Below are 19,863 nucleotides of genomic sequence, written 5' to 3'. Positions count from 1 at the left end.
CAGGCCTGATTGGTGGAGTGCTTCAGAGATGGTTGTCCTTCTGGAAGGTTCTCCCATCTCCACAGAGGAACTTTGGAGCTCTGTCAGAGTGACCATCGGGTTCTTGGTCACCTCCCTGATCAAGGCCCTTAGCCCCCGATTGCTCAGTTTGGCCGGGTGGCCAGCTCTAGGAAGAGTCTTGGTGGTTCCAAACTTCTTCCATTTAAGAATGATGGAGGCCACTGTTGTTGGAGACCTTAAATGCTGCAGAATTTTTTTGGTACCCTCCCCCAGATCTGTGCCTCGAAAACAATCCCGTCTCGGAGCTCTATGGACAATTCCTTCGACCTCATGGCTTGGTTTTTGCTCTGACATGCACCGTCAACTGTGGGACCTTAAATAGACAGGTGTGTGCCTTTCCAAATCATGCCCAATCAATTGAATTGACCACAGGTGGACTCCAATCAAGTTGTAGAAACATCAAGGATGATCAATGGAAACAGGATTTACCTGAGCTCAATTTGGAGTCCCATAACAAAGGGTCTGAATACTTATGTAAATAAGGTATTTCTGTCGTTTATTTTTAATACATTTGCAAAAATGTATAAAAACCTGTTATCGCTTTGTCATTATTGGGTATTGTGTGAAGATTGCTGAGGGGGAAAAAAAGTATTTCATCCATTTTTGAATAAGGCTGTAACATAACAAAATGTGGAAAGAGTCAAGGGGTCTTTTCATATAAATGTAACTGTTTGTGGAAGCGTATTATTATTGTATCCATCTTTGCTTTGTTATCCACAATCTTATAATAAAATAAATAAACAAAGTACTTTTGTTTTTGCCTACTGTCCAGATGAGATTTATTTTTATTTAACTAGACAAGTCAGTTAAGAACAAATTCTTATTTACAATGACGGCCTACACCGGCCAAACCCGGACGACGCTGGGACAATTGTGCGCCACCCTACGGGACTCCCGATAACGGCCGGTTGTGATACAACCTGGAATCAAACCAGGGAGTCTGTAGTGACACCTCAAGCACTGAGATGCAGTGCCTTAGACCACTGCGCCACTCGGGATTGGTGTAGTGAAAGAGAGTTGAAGACCATCTTGATGGAAGGCGTATGGAGATGTGAACGTTAGCCACAAACTTAGTGGGGTCTGCTCCTACAATGTTTCAGATGGTTTTCAATCTGTAAAGCTACAGCGATAGGTTCCACGATAATAATTTCCGATTGAGCCGACATAAGCAGCGTGCACATTTCAATCACGCTGTAAAACGTACATTTCCACGATGCAGATTGAATGGAACCTTAGACTGAAAAGAAGCAAGGACGTTGGAGAATACGCCCCAGAGCACGTACATTCCACTGGGTTTAGTTTTTTTTCACTTCCTGGGGGGGGGGGGGGGGGGGCAATGCCAATTGCTAAATGAATAATTTCCAGTGATTTGGTGCCACATGTCTAATATAATACAAAATAGTGCACCAGTTAATTATTGATTTATTTAGGTCTTTAATCAGACGTTGCAAATAAAGTATAATTGTAATGTCTTACTAATGATTACATTAAAAAAGGCACATCACTTGATTTTTAAAAACGTTTCTACAAGGTGACTGCGGTACTCAGAACAACAACAGGACAATCAAACAAAGGCTTGAAGACAAAACTACAATATAATCCATATTCTACTGCAGACCCCCAGCCGTTCCATGCATGTGATCTATGCCACATCCAGCACACCTGATTCAACATGTCAACTAATCATCAAGCCCTTGATTGATTAATCAGGTGACCTAATTTAGGGCTAGAACAACACTGTGAAAGGTCTGAAGGGTCCCCCGAGGGAGAGGTCTGAAGGGTCCCCCGAAGGAGAGGTCTGGGAACTACTGTTTATGTTAACCACCAAGTCTCCACCATCACTCATCACGGCTGGACAACACAGGACTCATGCAGGAGAAGAGGGATTGATCAGGTCAACCAGTCTCCACATCACTCATCATGGCATTCATCCATTTTATATTGATACATGTGTTTGTTTTGTTTGATTGTTTATTGTGTATTTAATTGTATAATTTGTATTTTCTGTATTGTTCCCAGGGCACATTTGCAATGAGACCTAAGGTCTCAATGTGTTTTTCCCCTGGTAACAAAAAACAAAACATCCACATTAACACCAAACATTGACTCCCATTAAACAGCCACAGAACAGCCTCTTACTGTACACAGTCTTCTCAGTTGCTCTCTTCCTAACGTGGGCAGACTGGACACCCTAGCCTGGTCCCAGATGTTTGTGCGGACTTGCCAGCTCCTGCAGTATGGTCATTGGGTCGGGAAGACGGCACTAAACAGATCTGGGACCAAGCTAGCTTTTGATAGTGTTGCAAAAAACATTTTTTTTTTCATGTGGTGAGACAAATTGTAATAATTGATAATATCATGATGATAAGGCCTCTCCTCTCTCCAACCTGGCTAGAGTCCCTCCCAGTCTCTACTCTATCGTTCACAGTTCCTGAGTCTGGAGCAGACCAGGGGTGTATTCATTAGTCACACACTGTAGCGAAACATTTTGCAATGGGAAACGTTTTGCAACAAAAACTAGAGTTTATATTGTTCTGTTTACTTCCTAGTGAAAAAACCCCAGGGTAGGGAGGACTGGATCCTGTAGGAGCCCCAGGGTAGGGAGGACTGGATCCTGTAGGAGCCCCAGGGTAGGGAGGACTGGATCCTGTGGGAGCCCCAGGGTAGGGAGGACTGGATCCTGTGGGAGCCCCAGGGTAGGGAGGACTGGATCCCGTGGGAGCCCCAGGGTAGGGAGGACTGGATCTTGTAGGAGCCCCAGGGTAGGGAGGACTGGATCCTGTGGGAGCCCCAGGGTAGGGAGGACTCGATCCAGTGGGAGCCACAGGGTAGGGAGGACTGGATCCAATGGGAGCCCCAGGGTAAGGAGGACTGGATCCAATGGGAGCCCCAGGGTAGGGAGGACTGGATCCAATGGGAGCCACAGGGTAGGGAGGACTGGATCCAATGGGAGCCCCAGGGTAAGGAGGACTGGATCCAATGGGAGCCCCAGGGTAGGGAGGACTGGATCCAATGGGAGCCACAGGGTAGGGAGGACTGGATCCAATGGGAGCCCCAGGGTAAGGAGGACTGGATCCAGTAGGAGACCCAGGGTAGGGAGGACTGGGGACAGGAAAGAAGAGTGTGGCTCCTCAGTCTCCCTTTAACTCTCCTCCCCTGACGACAGGCCTTCTAGCTCATCCTGGTCTCCTCCGATGGCCGTCCAAAACGCCTTGGCAACCTGCGAAGCAAATAATCAGGTACACATTTAGAAATTTCGCCTCAATCAACATTATGCAGTTGACAATAGGACAAGTTTGACACCAAGAGTCAGAAGAACTAAATATGAATGTAATTTATTGGTTTAAATGGGTGTTTAGGGATGCACCTACCTTCTCAGCATGAAGTTTCCTCTGTTCAGGAGGTAACCATGAGGCTTTATCTGCAGAGTGAAAAGCAGGCTGTCATCTGAAACTGGCATGAATCTAAACGGGGTCGTATGACATCTGTGGTCTGTAATATACAGAGGCGGCAATGCCAACTAAGGCCGGGATCCAATCAGAAACCGCTCTATAGCACGCAGGATCCAATCAGAAACCGCTCTATAGCACGCTGGATCCAATCAGAAACCGCTCTATAGCACGCTGGATCCAATCAGAAACCGCTCTATAGCACGCTGGATCCAATCAGAAACCGCTCTATAGCACGCTGGATCCAATCAGAAACCGCTCTATAGCACGCTGGATCCAATCAGAAACCTCTAGCACGCTGGATCCAATCAGAAACCGCTCTATAGCACGCTGGATCCAATCAGAAACCTCTAGCACGCTGGATCCAATCAGAAACCTCTAGCACGCTGAATCCAATCAAATGTTATTGGTCACATACACATATTTAGCAGATGTTATTGCGGGTGTAGCTAAATGCTTGTGTTCCTAGCTCCAACAGTGCAGCAGTATCTAACAGTTCACAACAATACACACAAATCTAAAAGTAAAAGAATGGAATTAAGAAATATATAAATATTAGGAGTGGCATTGATTAAAATACAGTGGAATAGAGTATATACATATGAAATTAATAAAGCAGTATATAAACATTATTAAAGTGACCAGTGATTTCAAGTCTATGTATATAGGGCAGCAGCCTCTAAGGTGCAGGGTTGAGTAACCGGTTGGTAGCGTAGTAGTGGGTTTGGGTAGGTTTTAATAGTGACAGTGGGAACAACACCCCCTATACTCAAGTCACTGTGTCCGTGTAAGCGTCAATGTTATTCTCAGAGGCAACCCGGAACATATCCCAGTCCACGTGATCAAAACAATCTTGAAGCATGGATTCCGATTGGTCAGACCAGCGTTGAGTAGACCTTAGCACGGGTACTTCCTGTTTGAGTTTCTGCCTATAGGAAGGGAGGAGCAGAATGGAGTCGTGATCTGATTTGCCAAAGGTAAATCCCCAGCTACAATAAATGCGGCCTCAGGATATGTGGTTTCCAGTTTGCACAAAGTCCAGTGTAGTTCCTTGAGGGTCGTCGTGGTATCGGCTTGAGGGGGAATATACACGGCTGGGACTACAACCGAAGAGAATTCTCTTGGGAGATAATACGGTCGGCATTTGATTGTGAGGTATTCTAGCTCGGGTGAACAAAAGGACTTGAGTTCCTATACGTTATCACAATCACACCATGAGTAGTTAATCATGAAACACCACCGCCTTCCTTCTTCCCGGAGAGTTCTGTACTCCTGTCTGCGCGATGTACTGAGAACCCAGCTGGTTGTATGGACGGGGACAGTATATCCGGAGAGAGCCATGATTCCGTAAAACAGAGTATGTTACAAACCCTGATGTCTCTCTGAGCTCGTCTACTTTATTGTCCAGGGACCGAACATTAGCGAGTGAATATACTCTGAAGCGGTGGATGGTGTGCACGCCTCCTGAGTCAGACTAGAAGTCCACTCCGAATACCTCTTCTCCGCCGGCTGCATCTTGGAGCAGCCTCTGGGATAATTTCAATTGCCCTGGGGGGTACGAACAAAGGATCCAATTCGGGAAAGTCGTATTTCTGGTTGTAATGCTGGTGAGTTACCGCCGCTCTGATATCCAAAAGTTCTGTCCGGCTGTATGTAATAACACAAAAAAAACAAAATACTGCATAGTTGCTTAGGAGCTAGAAGCAGAGCTGCCATGTCTGTTGGCGCCATCATGTTTATCAGAAAACATCTATAGCACGCTGGATCCAATCAGAAATCTCTATAGCGGGCCTCCCGAGTGTCGCAGCGGTCTAAGGCACTGCATCGCAGTGCTAGATGCGTTACTACAGACCCGGGTTCATTCCCGGGCTGTGCCACAACGTATAATACAACAAAAATATAAAAAAGGAAATCTCTATAGCATGCGGGATCCAATCAGAAACCTCTATAGCACGCGGGATCCAATCAGAAACCTCTATAGCACGCTACGACATTTTAGATAATTTCCAATTGAGCCAACATCTGCCCATAGGGCTCTGGTCAATAGTAGTGCACTATGTAGGGAATAGGGTGCCGTTTTGGGATGCTGCCCCTAGTATCTCCAGCCAGGTACCTTTCATCTCCTTCAGTTTGGTGAAGAGGCGTTCAAAGTTCTCCACGTCTGCATCACCAGCGGTCAGGTTAGCCAGCTCCTGGATGTCCAAGTCGAGCATCGGATCTACAGACACAAAACGTGAACACATACTGAAGGCCCTCTGTAGCGCAGTTGGTAAAGCTTGGCGGCTTGGGTTCGATTCCCGCTGGGCCCTTCCCATAAGAAAAATGTATGCATGACTGACTGTAAGTTGCTTTGAATAAAAGCATCGGCTAAAAATGGGATACATTTTCATTATTTTATTATTATTTGCTTCAGATTGCATACATTTAATTGTTTAAAATGGCCATTCATCTTTATGCTCAGAATCTACAATGTTGTATAATGTATATATAGTCTCAATTGTGAAGAGTTGCCTAGAAAATCAGCTTGTAAGGTTTTTCTATGGGATTGTTATAAAGCCTACAGAACAGATGAGAGAATCAGACCCCAGTCCACTTACCTACTACCACTGACTGCTGATAGTCAACTAACTACCACTGACTGCTGATAGTCAACTAACTACCACTGACTGCTGATAGTCAACTAACTACCACTGACTGCTGATAGTCAACTAACTACCACTGACTGCTGATAGTCAACTAACTACCACTGACTGCTGATAGTCAACTAACTACCACTGACTGCTGATAGTCAACTAACTACCACTGACTGCTGATAGTCAACTAACTACCACTGACTGCTGATAGTCAACTAACTACCACTGACTGCTGATAGTCAACTAACTACCACTGACTGCTGATAGTCAACTAACTACCACTGACTGCTGATAGTCAACTAACTACCACTGACTGCTGATAGTCAACCAACTACCACTGACTGCTGATAGTCAACTAACTACCACTGACTGCTGATAGTCAACTAACTACCACTGACTAAGTCTCTCTGGATAAAGCGTCTGTTAAGATCAATCCACTAACTGTAAGTGGGTCTGGATAGTAGCGTCTGTTAAATGACTAAATGTAACCAGCTCACTCACCTACTATGGTGTCAACCTGTGTGTCTCGGTTGTCAGGGTTGGGTTCAGTCCTCTGGGGCTCCCCGCTGTCTCCTCTGCCCTCTACTGGCAGACTGGAGGACTGACAACACAAAACAGGTCAGTGTGCAGCACTAGGTACCAACGCAAACCTGTGGGTCTATGTAATACTTAATTAATTAAGGGGAAATTGGTTTGTCAATCTTAGAATATACACACCATTATTAAAAAAATACATCAATGCCTGTACTGTAGTATGGTGAAAATGTAGCCTGTTCCCAGAACTGTGTAGTCAGGTAGCTTAGCGGGTAAGAGCGTTGTGCCAGTAACCGAAAGGTCGCTGGTTCTAATCCCCGAGCCGACTAGGTGAAAAATTATGTGCCCTTGAGCAAGGCACTTAACCCTAACTGCGCCTGTAAGTCGCTCTGGATAAGAGCGTCTGCTAAATGACTAAAATGTAGTCAATTGAAGTAGAAGGGCTTGATGATTAGTTGACATGTTGAATCAGGTGTTCCAGTTGGAACAGGTCATATGTCTGACGGTCCCTGAGGAGAGGTTTTAAAAAAAAAAAAAAAAGGCTGCTTTGGGCCACTGACCGGTGGTGGCGTATCCTGTCTGGGCTGTGGGTTGTCAGGACCACTGACCGGGGGTGGCGTATCCTGTCTGGGCTGTGGGTTGTTACGTCTGGAGGCCACCAAGCTGCTCATCAGACCAAAGCCCCCACTGTGTTCTGGGAGAGAGAGAATGAGTCAGGTATTGTACATCTCTCTGTCTGATTCAGACCATGAAAACAGTAAACTTCCTGTTGGAGGAAGAGCTGCCATACAGCGATCTCTCTTATGTTAATAAAGTAACTGAATCATCATCAGTGCTGTTGAATATTACTATTAGGCAGGCCAAACCCGTTTTGGTGATTTCTGGTATATCAAAATAAATCAAATCGCAGCACGTTTTTGGAAATCTAACAATTAAAAAAAACACATGGAAACTGGAGATATTTTTTACTGGTTAAAGAACAACCTGCAGAAGAAGGTCAGCTTCCTTTTGGAGTGATGCATTTTGATTTGGGGGTCGCCAAAACGGAAAGAGAAACATTTTGTCAGTCACTCATTCTTTTTTGGTTAATCACTTCCATCGATATCACGTTGAAGAAATCATAGAAATCAATAGAACAGGGGAAAAGGTTTGGAGTGTAGCGCTGTTTAAACTAACACTATTCAAAGGCCACACGGAAACTTGGAATAACCTATACACGTTTGGTGACTTGTAGAAAGCTTCTATCTATATTTAGGAATGTCTGATGTTGATTTGGAAAAGGGAACAGACCACTTTTCTGTTAACTTAAACAAATCACGACACAACATAGGATATCAACAGTGATAACGGTTGGCTAGGGCTGGGCGGTATACCGTATTTTACCATATATTGGTATTACTTTACCTTCTATAAAAAAGGTATTTTCATGTTTTGTTTGTTAAATGGGTTCGCCGTGTGTAACATCCATTTTTATAGTTTACTTCCCTACTTGAGTCATCTCTCTCTCTCTCTGCCGCTTCCCACACAGACCTGTCCCCGCACCGTAACTCAAGGAGCACTTCTGCTGCTCCTCAACCACGGGGACACTTGGTCAATGCAGCACAAGCAACAATGTTGATGACACCGACACCGTTTTCACTTTGATTCTTAATATAGATCCACAAGCGTTCTAGAATGACACTATCAGTTTGTGTTTCTTACGTCTGCAAACAGCTAGTTTGTATTTTCTTAGCAAATTAGGGGGGAATCGTGGTGAAGGGAAAACCGGCCACCTCTTCCTCCATTCTATTGGCTAATGTACAGTCACATGATAACAAGATGGATGCCCTCCGATCGCGGATTTGCTACCAAGGGGACTCTCGGAACTGCAAAATTCTTTGCTTTTCAGAAACATGGCTCTAGGAAATGATACCCCCCCCATGGCTATCCAACTTGATGGATTCGCCATTCACAGGGCGGACAGGACAGTGGAGTCGGGGAAATTGAGAAAAAATAACAAGCTGGCGCTTAACAAACTTTACAAGGCTACAAACAAGCAGGAAAACCTACACCCAGAGCCGGCAATTTTAATTGGGCATCACTAAGGCACGTGATGCCCAACTTCCATCAACATGTCTCCAACGCCACTAGGGGCGATGGAGTCCTAGACCACTGCTATTCTAGCCACAAGCAAGCATACAAGGCCCTCCCTCGTCCGCCATTAGGCAAATCAGATCATGACTCCGTACTCTTGCTTCCTGTTTACAAGCAGAAGCTGAAACAGGAAGTAGCCGCGATTCGGTCCGTTGAAAAATGGTCACCAGAATCAAGCTGTCGTCAAGGCGAAGGGTGGCTATTTGAAGAATCTCAAATATAAAATATATTTTGATTTGTTTAACACTTTTTTGGTTACTACATGATTCCATATGTGTTATTTTATAGTTTTGATGTCTTCACTATTATTCTACAATGTAAAAAATAGTTTAAAAAATCCCTGGAATGAGTAGGTGCGTCCAAACTTTTGACTGGTACTGTACATATTACCTCAATTACCTCGACTAACCTGTGCCCCCGCACATTGACTCTGTACCGGTACCTCCTGTATATAGCCTCCCTACTGTTATTTTATTGTTGCTCTTTAATTATTTTTTATTTGTCTTATTTTTTTTTATATCAGTTTATTTTAGTAAATACTTTCTTAACACTTATTTTTCTTAAAACTGCATTGTTGGTTAAGGGCTTGTAAGTAAGCATTTCCTGTTGTATTCGGCGCATTGTATTTGATACATACATGCATACATACATATAAATAAGATTATGTGAAACCATCTCACCATCCTTCATCTCCACACTGGACCACACGTTAGCGTTGAGAGCCTGGACAATCCTCTTCACTCCTGTAGACTCTGGGAAGTCATCTGGTAGGTATTAAAGAGACAGTGGATGACAGAGTTGGTAAGCTAACCTCCATCCAGAACCATTCAGACTCTGCCGTCTGATCTGAAATCTCGCAGCTGTGGCCTTGAACTGATACATCACATTATATACAGCGCCTTCGGAAAGTATTCAGACCCCTTGACTTTTTACATATTTTGTTATGTCACAGCCTTATTCTAAAAACTGATTAAATTTAAAAAAAACGTCTTCAGTAATCTACACACAATACTACATAATGACAAAGCGAAAACAAGGTTTTTAGACATTTTTGCAAATGTATTACAAATAAAAAACAAATACCTTAAGTATTCAGACCCTTTGCTAGGAGACTCGAAATTGAGCTCAGGTGCATCCTGTTTCCATTGATCATCCTTGAGATGTTTCTACAACTTGGAGTCCGCATGTGTTAAGTACAGAGAGATCTTTAATGAAAACCTGCTCCAGAGCGCTCAGGACCTCGGACTGGGGTGAAGGTTCACCTTCCAACAGGACAACGACCCTAAGCACACAGCCAAGACAACGCAGGAGTGGCTTTGGGACAAGTCTCTGAATGTCCTTGAGTGGCCCAGCCAGAGCCCGGACTTTAAACCGATCGAACATCTCTGGAGAGACCTGAAAATAGCTGTGCAGCAAAGCTCCCCATTCAACCTGACAGAGCTTGAGAGGATCTGCAGAGAAGAATGGGAGAAACTCCCCCAAATACAGGTGTGCCAAGCTTGTAGCGTCATACCCAAGAATACTCAAGGCTGTAATCGCTGCCAAAGGTGCTTCAACAAAGTACTGAGTAAAGGGTCTGAATACTTATGTAAATGTGATTTTCAGTTTATTTTTAATAAATTAGCAGATATTCTAAAAAAAACTGTTTTTGCTTTGTGATTATGGGGTATAAGGTTGTAACGTAACAAAATGTGGAAAAAGTCAAGGGGTCTGAATACTTTCCGAATGCACTGTAAATGTCAGAAGTTTGATTTCGAAAATGGATCTTATTGTAATTCTGTCTTCTCAAACTACCACGGACATTTGGATAATTACTGTGCCAGACTCTGATGTATCTTTCCCACCTGGACAAGAGGAACACCTGTGTGAGAATACTGTTCATTGTCTACAGCTCAGCTTTCAACACCATAGTGCCACAAAGATCATCACTAAGCTAAGGACCCTGGGTCTAAACACCTCCCTCTGCAACTATATCCTGGACTTCCTGACGGGCCGCCCCCAGGTGGTAAGGGTAGGCAACAACACATCTGCCACGCTGATCCTCAACACAGGGGCCCCTCAGGGGTGTGTGCTCAGTCCCCACCTGTACTCCCTGTTCACCCATGACTGCGTGACCAAGCATGACTCCAAAACCATCATTAAGTTTGCTGATGACACAACAGTGGTAGGCCTGATCACCGACAATGATGAGACAGCCTATAGGGAGGAGGTCAGAGACCTGGCCGTGTGGTGCCAGGACAACTGTATAGCACTTTGTATAGCACTTTGTGACATCTGCTGATGTAAAAAGGGCTTTATAAATACATTTGATTGATTTGATTGAGAAACCTCTCCGTCAATGTGAGCAAGACATAGGAGCTGATCGTGGACTACAGGAAAAGGAGGGCCGAACACGCCCCCATTCACATCGACGGGGCTGCAGTGGAGCGGGTCGAGAGTTTAAAGTTCCTTGGTGTCCACATCACCAACAAACTATCATGGTCCAAACACACCAAGACAGTCGTGAAGAGGGCACGACAACACCTTTTCCCCCTCACGAGACTGAAAAGATTAATAATTCAAATGTTGTAATCACAATTCAGCATGTTGCTGCTACTTGAAAAACTCTCTCTCTCTCTCTTACCATCCTCATCTGGCAGGTCTTCAGGGGTGAGTTCCACCAACTCGAAGGCGTTGGCTAAACACCACTGATGTGCCTCATGTCTACTGACGCCTGTAGAATAAGATGGTTTTTTGTTGTTGTTGTATAGTTCAATTTTGGAACAAGTTTCACACACCGTAATTCACACACACACACACACACAGGTTGTGTAACACTCACCACTTTCACACACGCGGTCACAGACCAGGATGAGCACCTCTGGAGCTAAGTCTTCCACCACAGATATCCAGGGAGACAGCCGCTCCAAACCATCCTTCTGTCAGACCACAGGGAGACAACGGTTACCTGGGGTGTGTTCATAAGTTGCACACGGTTGCAAAAACATTTCAGACTTTTGCAAAGCTTTTTGCAATGGAAAATGTTTTGCAACAAAAATGAGAGTCTCCATTGGATACATTTCCCAGTTTTGTTCTGTTTGATTCCGTTTGGTTTCTAGCCAATACACCTGTGATTTACCAAAGCATAGACATACCCAGGTTTCTCAATTAATATCTTTCCTACACTTGTTGCATCCTCTCTTCTCACCTCCTTCTCAAAACGCACTGGAGGTCTGAGGGGACAGGGAGGCACCTCAAAGTTGGACCTCGGTTGAGTAGGTAGGACGCAAAAAGATGGGACGCGAGGAACAGAAAGACAAATTGAGATGCAGCCTGCTGTACCAAACCCCACCGATATACAGTGCCTTCGGAAAGTATTCAGACCCCTTGACTTTTTCCACATTTTGTTACAGCCTTATTCTAAAATGGATAAAATGTATATAATTTTCTCAATCTATACACAAAACCCCACAATGACAAAACAAAAACAAGTTTAGACATTTTAGCAAATGTTTTAAAATTACATATAGTACCAGTCAAAACTTTAGAACACCTACTCATTCCAGTGTTTTTATTTATTTTTTACTATTTTCTACATTGTAGAATAATAGTGAAGACATCAAAACTATGAAATAACACATATGGAATCATGTAGTAACCAAAAAAGTGTTAAACAAATCAAAAAATATTTTATATTTGAGATTCTACAAAGTAGCCACCCTTTGCTTTGATGACAGCTTTGCACACTCTTGGCATTCTTTCAACCAGCTTCATGAGGTAGTCACCTGGAATGCATTTCAATTAACAGGTATGCCTTGTTAATTTGCGGAATTTATTTCCTTCTTAATACGTTTGAGCCAATCAGTTGTGTTGTGACAAGGTAGGGGGGTATACAGAAGATAGCCCTATTTGGTAAAAGATCAAGTCCATATTCTGGCAAGAACAGCTCAAATAAGCAAAGAGAAACAACAGTCCATCATTACTTTAAGACATGAAGGTCAGTCAATGCGGAAAATTTCAAGAACTTTTTAAGTTTCTTCAAGTGCAGTCGCAAAAACCATCAAGCGCTATGATGAAACTGGCTCTCAAGAGGACCGCCACAGGAAAGGAAGACCCAGAGTTACCTCTGCTGCAGAGGATAAGTTCAATAGAGTTACCAGCCTCAGAAATTGCAGCCCAAATAAATGTTTCACAGAGTTCAAGTAACAGACATCTCAACATCAACTGTTCAGAGGAGACTGTGTGAATCAGGCCTTCATGGTCGAATTGCTGCAAAGAAACCACTACCAAAGGACACCAATAATAAGAAGAGACCTGCTTGGGCCAAGAAACATGAGCAATGGACATTAGACCGGTGGGAATCTGTCCTTTGGTCTGATGAGTCCAAATTTGAGATTTTTGGTTCTAATCGCCGTGTCTGAGTAGATGAATGGATGATCTCTGCAAGTGTGGTTCCCACCTTGAAGAACGGAGGAGGAGCTGTGATGGTGTGGGGGTGCTTTTCTGGTGATACTGTCTGTGATGTATTTAGAATTCAAGGCACACTTAACCATCATGGCTACCACAGCATTCTGCAGCGATACGCCATCCCATCTGGTTTGGGCTTAGTGGGACTATAATTTATTTTTCAATAGGACAATGACCCAACACACCTCCAGGCTGTGTAAGGGCTATTTTACCAAGAAGGAGAATGATGGAGTGCTGCATCAGATGACCTGGCCTCCACAATCCCCCGACCTCAACCCAATTGAGATGGTTTGGGATGAGTCGGACGGCAGAGTGAAGGAAAAGCAGCCAACAATTGCTCAGCATACGTGGGAACTCCTTCAAGACTGTTGGAAAAGCATTCCAGGTGAAGCTGGTTGAGAGAATGCCAAGAGTGGGCAAAGCTGTCATTTAGGCAAAGGGTGACTACTTTCAAGAATCTAAAATTGTTTAACACTTTTTTGGTTACTACATGATTCCATGTGTGTTATTTCATAGTTTTGATGTCTTCACTATTATTCTACAATGTAGAACATTGTACAAATATAGAAAAACCCTTGAATGAGTAGGTGTGTCCAAACTTTTGACTGGTCCTTTGTTATGAGCCCTTTGTTATGAGACCCTTTGTTATGAGACTCGAAATTGAGCTCAGGTAAATCCTGTTTCCATTGATCATCCTTGATGTTTCTACAACTTGATTGGAGTCCACCTGTGGTAAATTCAATTGATTGGACATGATTTGGAAAGGCACACACCTGTCTATATAAAAAGGTCCCACAGTTGACAGTGCATGTCAGAGCAAAAACCAAGCCATGAGGTCGAAGGAATTATCCGTAGAGCTCCGAGACAGGATTGTGTCGAGGCACAGATCTGGGGAAGGGTGCCAAAAACATTTTGCAGCATTGAAGGTCCCCAAGAACACAGTGGCCTCCATCATTCTTAAATGGAAAAAGTTTGGAACCACCAAGACTCTTCCTAGAGCTGGCCGCCTGGCCAAACTGAGCAATCGGGGGAGAAGGGCCTTGGTCAGGGAGTTGACTAAGAACCCGATGGTCACTGACAGAGCTCTAGAGTACCTATGTGGAGATGGGAGAACCTTCCAGAAGGACAACCATCTCTGCAGCACTCCACCAATCAGGCCTTTATGGTAGAGTGGCCAGACGGAAGCCTCTCCTCAGTAAAAGGCACATGACAGCCCGCTTGGAGTTTGCCAAAAGTCACCTAAAGACTCAGACCATAGAAACAAGATTCTCTGGTCTGATGAAATCAAGATTGAACTCTTTGGCCTGAATGCCAAGATCATGTCTGGAGGAAACCTGGCACCATCCCTACGGTGAAGCATGGTGGCAGCATCATGCTGTGGGGATGTTTTTCAGCGGCAGGGACTGGGAGACTAGTCAGGATCGAGGCAAAGATGAACGGCGCAAAGTACAGAGATCCTTGATGAAAACCTGCTCCAGAGTACTCAGGACCTCAGACTGGGGTGAAGGTTCACCTTCCAACAGGACAATGACCCCAAGCACACAGCCAAGACAACGCAGAAGTGGCTTTGGCACAAGTCTCTGAATGTCCTTGAGTGGCCCGGCAAGAGCCCGGACTTGAACCCGATCTACCATCTCTGGAGAGACCTGAAAATAGCTGTGCAGCAACGCTCCCCATCCAACCTGACAGAGCTTGAGAGGATCTGCAGAGGAATGAGAACGAAAGAAACTCCCCAAATACAGGTGTGCCGAGCTTGTATCGTCATACCCAAGAAGACTCAAGGCTGTATTCACTCCCAAAGGTGCTTCAACAAAATACGTAGTAAGGGGTCTGAATACTTATGTAAATGTGATATTTCATTTATTTATTTTTTATACATTTGCAAATATTTCTAAAAAACAGTTTTTGCTTTGTCATTATGGCTTATTGTGTGTACATTGATTTTTTAAAATCAATTTTAGAATAAGGTTGTAACATAACAAAATGTGGAAACAGTCAAGGGGTCTGAATACTTTCCGAATGCACTGTATACACACACACACACACATCACTTACCACTGTGCTGTCAAAGTAAGCAATGAAAGCCTGCATGGACTGGGCTATCTCCGAGGTCATCTGGTATGTACTGGGCACAACACAGAGGCTGACGTCTGCAGTGTAATACTTGTTGTTGATAGTCCATGGGTACCACACTACCGTATCCTCCTCCTTGGACGGATTTGGCAACGAGGTGGTGCCTAGAATCTCTGAAAAAGCAATAGACATGATTAAATGTTTGCCAGTCACACAAGCTGTAACGTTATCCCCATATTTGGCTTCAGTCGGCTAGCTGGTTGGTAGCTCTAGTGCTGGCTGGCTGGCTAGCTACATCACTTAGCAACTAGCAACTGCCTGTCCTGTATTTAAAAAAAAAAACAATATATATATACTGTATATATCAAACTAGCTACAGTAGCTAACTTCGCAACACATTCACAATGTCAATGATGAACAGCTTCTATAAACAGTAATACATGTTTGTGTGTTCCTGTTTAGGCAGCCTGTTAGAGTGATCTTGCGATGTATTAAAGCTAACGTTAGCTAGTTATACCATTTTGCTACCCTCGCATCTACTTACGTTTTATCAAATCTTGTTCATTAAAGCCAACGTCACAGCTCGTAATGAGGACGGATGGAACAGTGGTCCCTGTGTCTTCTTGTTCTTCAGACGCGGACATATCTGAAGCGTTCCTTGCTGGAAAAAAGCTGACAAACTAGCTAGGACAACAAACCTTCGCAGTCAGTATGACCTTTCAACTCCTACCTCAAACCGCATTATCACTTCCGGTGCAAGATGCAATATCACGGTTGCCAATAGTTACCTCAGCCACAAAGTCAAATTCTGCTATATCGTAAAGATTAATAAAAACAAAAATGAGCTTTTTGGTCTTAATTTAATGTTAGGGTTAGGCATAACGTTAGCAGTCTGCTTAATGTTAGGGTTAGGTTTAAAATCAAGATTTAACAAGATAAATAGACGGAGTTTAGCCATAATTAAGACTTTGCGGCTGTGGTAACTAGTGACGACCAACAATCACATTCCACCGCAGAATGAGAAAAAGTCTGGATTCTAGGTCTGATTTATGTACTTTCTATTTAATAAAAGTGCACATTTCATGCTTTTGTGTATTCAAACATTATAAAGCAAACAAATCTAGCGAAACCACAAATATCTAGTATGTTTGACATCTCTTTTCTCCTCTCCCATTCGCCCACTTAGAAAATGTAGCATCTCGTTGCCTTAGTTACAGTGTTTTGTCAGGGGCCAGGCAGAGGATGGCAAAGGGATTGTTGACATGGAAGTTGTCAAGCTTTCCGCAACAATAAATAGCTAGCCAATTAGCCAGCTAGCAAACCATGCAGCATTTCACATGCAATGGGACTTTGATGCTTTGAAAGTGTTTACAGAAACTTGCAAGTTTTTACAGAAAGTGGCAAAGAAATGGCTGACGTCCTCAAAAACTCAGATGAGCTGGGAAACGTTTTAGTCCAGGTAACGACGTTAACGTTAGCTAGCTACATTTGCTGTGTTGTTGTTTTGTTGCTAGCTAACTGTTTTTTATTGTTTATATTTTGTATGAATTAGCTAGTTATTTATAGTTATCTAGCTAAAGTTAGGCTACACAATTGTCTCATGAAGAGTTGTCTTGTTTTGGGATGTTGAAGGTGAATCAACAGTGATGGTATAGATTTTTCATGTTGCGTCTGGTAATTTGGTGTTCATCATCAGGTCCAGGACGATTTGAGACAGTTGAAGCGTACTCTTGGCCGTATCACCTTCCACGAGAAGGGAGAAACCGTGGACATCCAGGCCTTGGACACTGCCATCCGCAGGACAGAGAGTGGGATCAGGGTTAGGACTACGCCTGTCTTCTGCACACATCTGAAAACATCTTCATTATGCCCTACCAGCTAAGTCACCTAAAGACAAGGCTATATAATCTTCTTGAAAGATCATGAATCACACACACACACACAATACACTGAGCACTGATATCAATAGCATTCCAACATAACCCTAACCCATGAACATTTGTTTCCAGAGGCGTGCAGAGGAGTATCAGAAGACAGTCAATAGGCAGGTACTGACTCTTCCCAGCATCGAAGACCTAGAGAAGAAGAATGTACAGATTCCCAAATGGTAAAGTCGTTTTCTCAGGACTGCCTACATTGTTATTTTTTGAGTACAGTATGAGTCTGACCAGCAGTATGTCATACAGGAGGCCCCCTCTGGAGAGTATCCCAGACATGCATCCTCAGAGAGGCCAGAGTGTGGGGGCTTCACCTGGGGAGAAGGTAAATACTATAGGTCTAGTCATCCACTGCTCACACCTGTCAACTTGCAGGAATCTGTAACATATCACTACAATCTGTGGGCTATAATTAAGCAATAAGGCACGAGGGAGTGTGGTATATGGCCTATATATGTATATATATATATACAGTGGGGAGAACAAGTATTTGATACACTGCTTAATTTGCAGGTTTTCCTACTTACAAAGCATGTAGAGGTCTGTAATTTTTATCATAGGTACACTTCAACTGTGAGAGACGGAATCTAAAACAAAAATCCAGAAAATCACATTGTATGATTTTTAAGTAATTAATTTGCATTTTATTGCATGACATAAGTATTTGATCACCTACCAACCAGTAAGAATTCCGGCTCTCACAGACCTGTTAGTTTTTCTTTAAGAAGCCCTCCTGTTCTCCACTCATTACCTGTATTAACTGCACCTGTTTGAACTCGTTACCTGTATAAAAGACACCTGTCCACACACTCAATCAAACAGACTCCAACCTCTCCACAATGGCCAAGACCAGAGAGCTGTGTAAGGACATCAGGGATAAAATTGTAGACCTGCACAAGGCTGGGATGGGCTACAGGATAATAGGCAAGCAGCTTGGTGAGAAGGCAACAACTGTTGGCGCAATTATTAGAAAATGGAAGAAGTTCAAGATGACGGTCAATCACCCTCGGTCTGGGGCTCCATGCAAGATCTCACCTCGTGGGACATCAATGATCATGAGGAAGGTGAGGGATCAGCCCAGAACTACACGGCAGGACCTGGTCAATGACCTGAAGAGAGCTGGGACCACAGTCTCAAAGAAAACCATTAGTAACACACTACGCCGTCATGGATTAAAATCCTGCAGCGCACTTAAGGTCCCCCTGCTCAAGCCAGCGCATGTCCAGGCCCGTCTGAAGTTTGCCAATGACCATCTGGATGATCCAGAGGAGGAATGGGAGAAGGTCATGTGGTCTGATGAGACAAAAATAGAGCTTTTTGGTCTAAACTCCACTCGCCGTGTTTGGAGGAAGAAGAAGGATGAGTACAACCCCAAGAACACCATCCCAACCGTGAAGCATGGAGGTGTAAACATCATTCTTTGGGGATGCTTTTCTGCAAAGGGGACAGGACGACTGCACCGTATTGAGGGGAGGATGGATGGGGCCATGTATCGCAAGATCTTGGCCAACAACCTCCTTCCCTCAGTAAGAGCATTGAAGATGGGTCGTGGCTGGGTCTTCCAGCATGACAACGACCTGAAACACACAGCCAGGGCAACTAAGGAGTGGCTCCGTAAGAAGCATCTCAAGGTCCTGGAGTGGCCTAGCCAGTCTCCAAACCTGAACCCAATAGAAAATCTTTGGAGGGAGCTGAAATTCCGTATTGCCCAGCGACAGCCCCGAAACCTGAAGGATCTGGAGAAGGTCTGTATGGAGGAGTGGGCCAAAATCCATGCTGCAGTGTGTGCAAACCTGGTCAAGACCTACAGGAAACGTATGATCTCTGTAATTGCAAACAAAGGTTTCTGTAACAAATATTAAGTTCTGCTTTTCTGATGTATCAAATACTTATGTCATGCAATAAAATTTAAATTAATTACTTAAAATCATACAATGTGATTATCTGGATTGTTGTTTTAGATTCCGTCTCTCACAGTTGAAGTGTACCTATGATAAAAATTACAGACCTCTACATGCTTTGTAAGTAGGAAAACCTGCAAAATCGGCAGTGTATCAAATACTTGTTCTCCCCACTGTATATATATATATATATATATACACACTACCGTTCCAAAGTTTGGGGTCACTTAGAAATTTCCTGTTTTCGAAAGAAAAGCAATTTTTTTGTCCATTACAATAACATCAAATTGATCAGAAATACAGTGTAGACATTGTTAATGTTGTAAATGGCTATTGTAGCTGGAAACGGCTGATTTGTAATGGCATATCTACATAGACGTACAGAGGCCCATTATCAGCAGCCATCAATCCTGTGTTCCAATGGCACGTTGTGTTTGCTAATCCAAGTTTATCATTTTAAAAGGCTAATTGATCATTAGAAAACCCTTTTACAATTATGTTAGCACAGCTGAAAACTGTTGTGCTGATTAAAGAAGCAATAAAATGGACTTCTTGAGACTAGTTGAGTATCTGGTGCATCAGCAATTGTGGGTTCGATTACAGGCTCAAAATGGCCAGAAACAAATAACTTTCTTCTGAAACTCGTCAGTCTATTCTTGTTCTGAGAAATTAAGGCTATTCCATGCGAGAAATTGCC

General features: G+C 43.6%; 2 protein-coding genes across 2 annotated transcripts in view; one reads left to right on the top strand and one right to left on the bottom strand.

Annotated features, from left to right (window-relative positions):
• Positions 1-1,479: 1,479 nt before the first annotated feature.
• On the bottom strand, positions 1,480-16,056 carry aagab (alpha and gamma adaptin binding protein). Its single transcript, XM_084185335.1, has 10 exons — positions 15,873-16,056; positions 15,311-15,501; positions 11,631-11,727; positions 11,433-11,522; positions 9,490-9,573; positions 7,237-7,370; positions 6,644-6,743; positions 5,623-5,727; positions 3,432-3,481; positions 1,480-3,280 (listed from the first exon to the last, which is right to left on the bottom strand). The coding sequence occupies exons 1-10, from the start codon at positions 15,970-15,972 to the stop codon at positions 3,203-3,205; spliced, it is 1,029 nt and encodes a 342-aa protein (XP_084041461.1). The 5' UTR covers positions 15,973-16,056; the 3' UTR covers positions 1,480-3,202.
• Positions 16,057-16,720: 664 nt separating this feature from the next.
• The window catches only part of iqch (IQ motif containing H), a gene marked incomplete at its 3' end in the record, with an annotated part of 126,524 nt that continues 123,381 nt past the window's right edge, over positions 16,721-19,863 (top strand). Inside the window, 4 exon segments of the mRNA XM_084185687.1 lie at positions 16,721-16,787; positions 17,025-17,147; positions 17,338-17,435; positions 17,515-17,590. Of these exon segments, the coding sequence (XP_084041813.1) occupies positions 16,737-16,787; positions 17,025-17,147; positions 17,338-17,435; positions 17,515-17,590 (348 nt within the window). The 5' untranslated portion in view covers positions 16,721-16,736.

Source organism: Coregonus lavaretus (assembly GCF_964263955.1).
Source record: "Coregonus lavaretus genome assembly, chromosome: 21".
NCBI lineage: Eukaryota > Metazoa > Chordata > Actinopteri > Salmoniformes > Salmonidae > Coregonus > Coregonus lavaretus.
The sequence above is the reverse complement of the archived record's forward strand: the minus strand, read 5'-3'. Positions and strand labels throughout refer to the sequence as shown.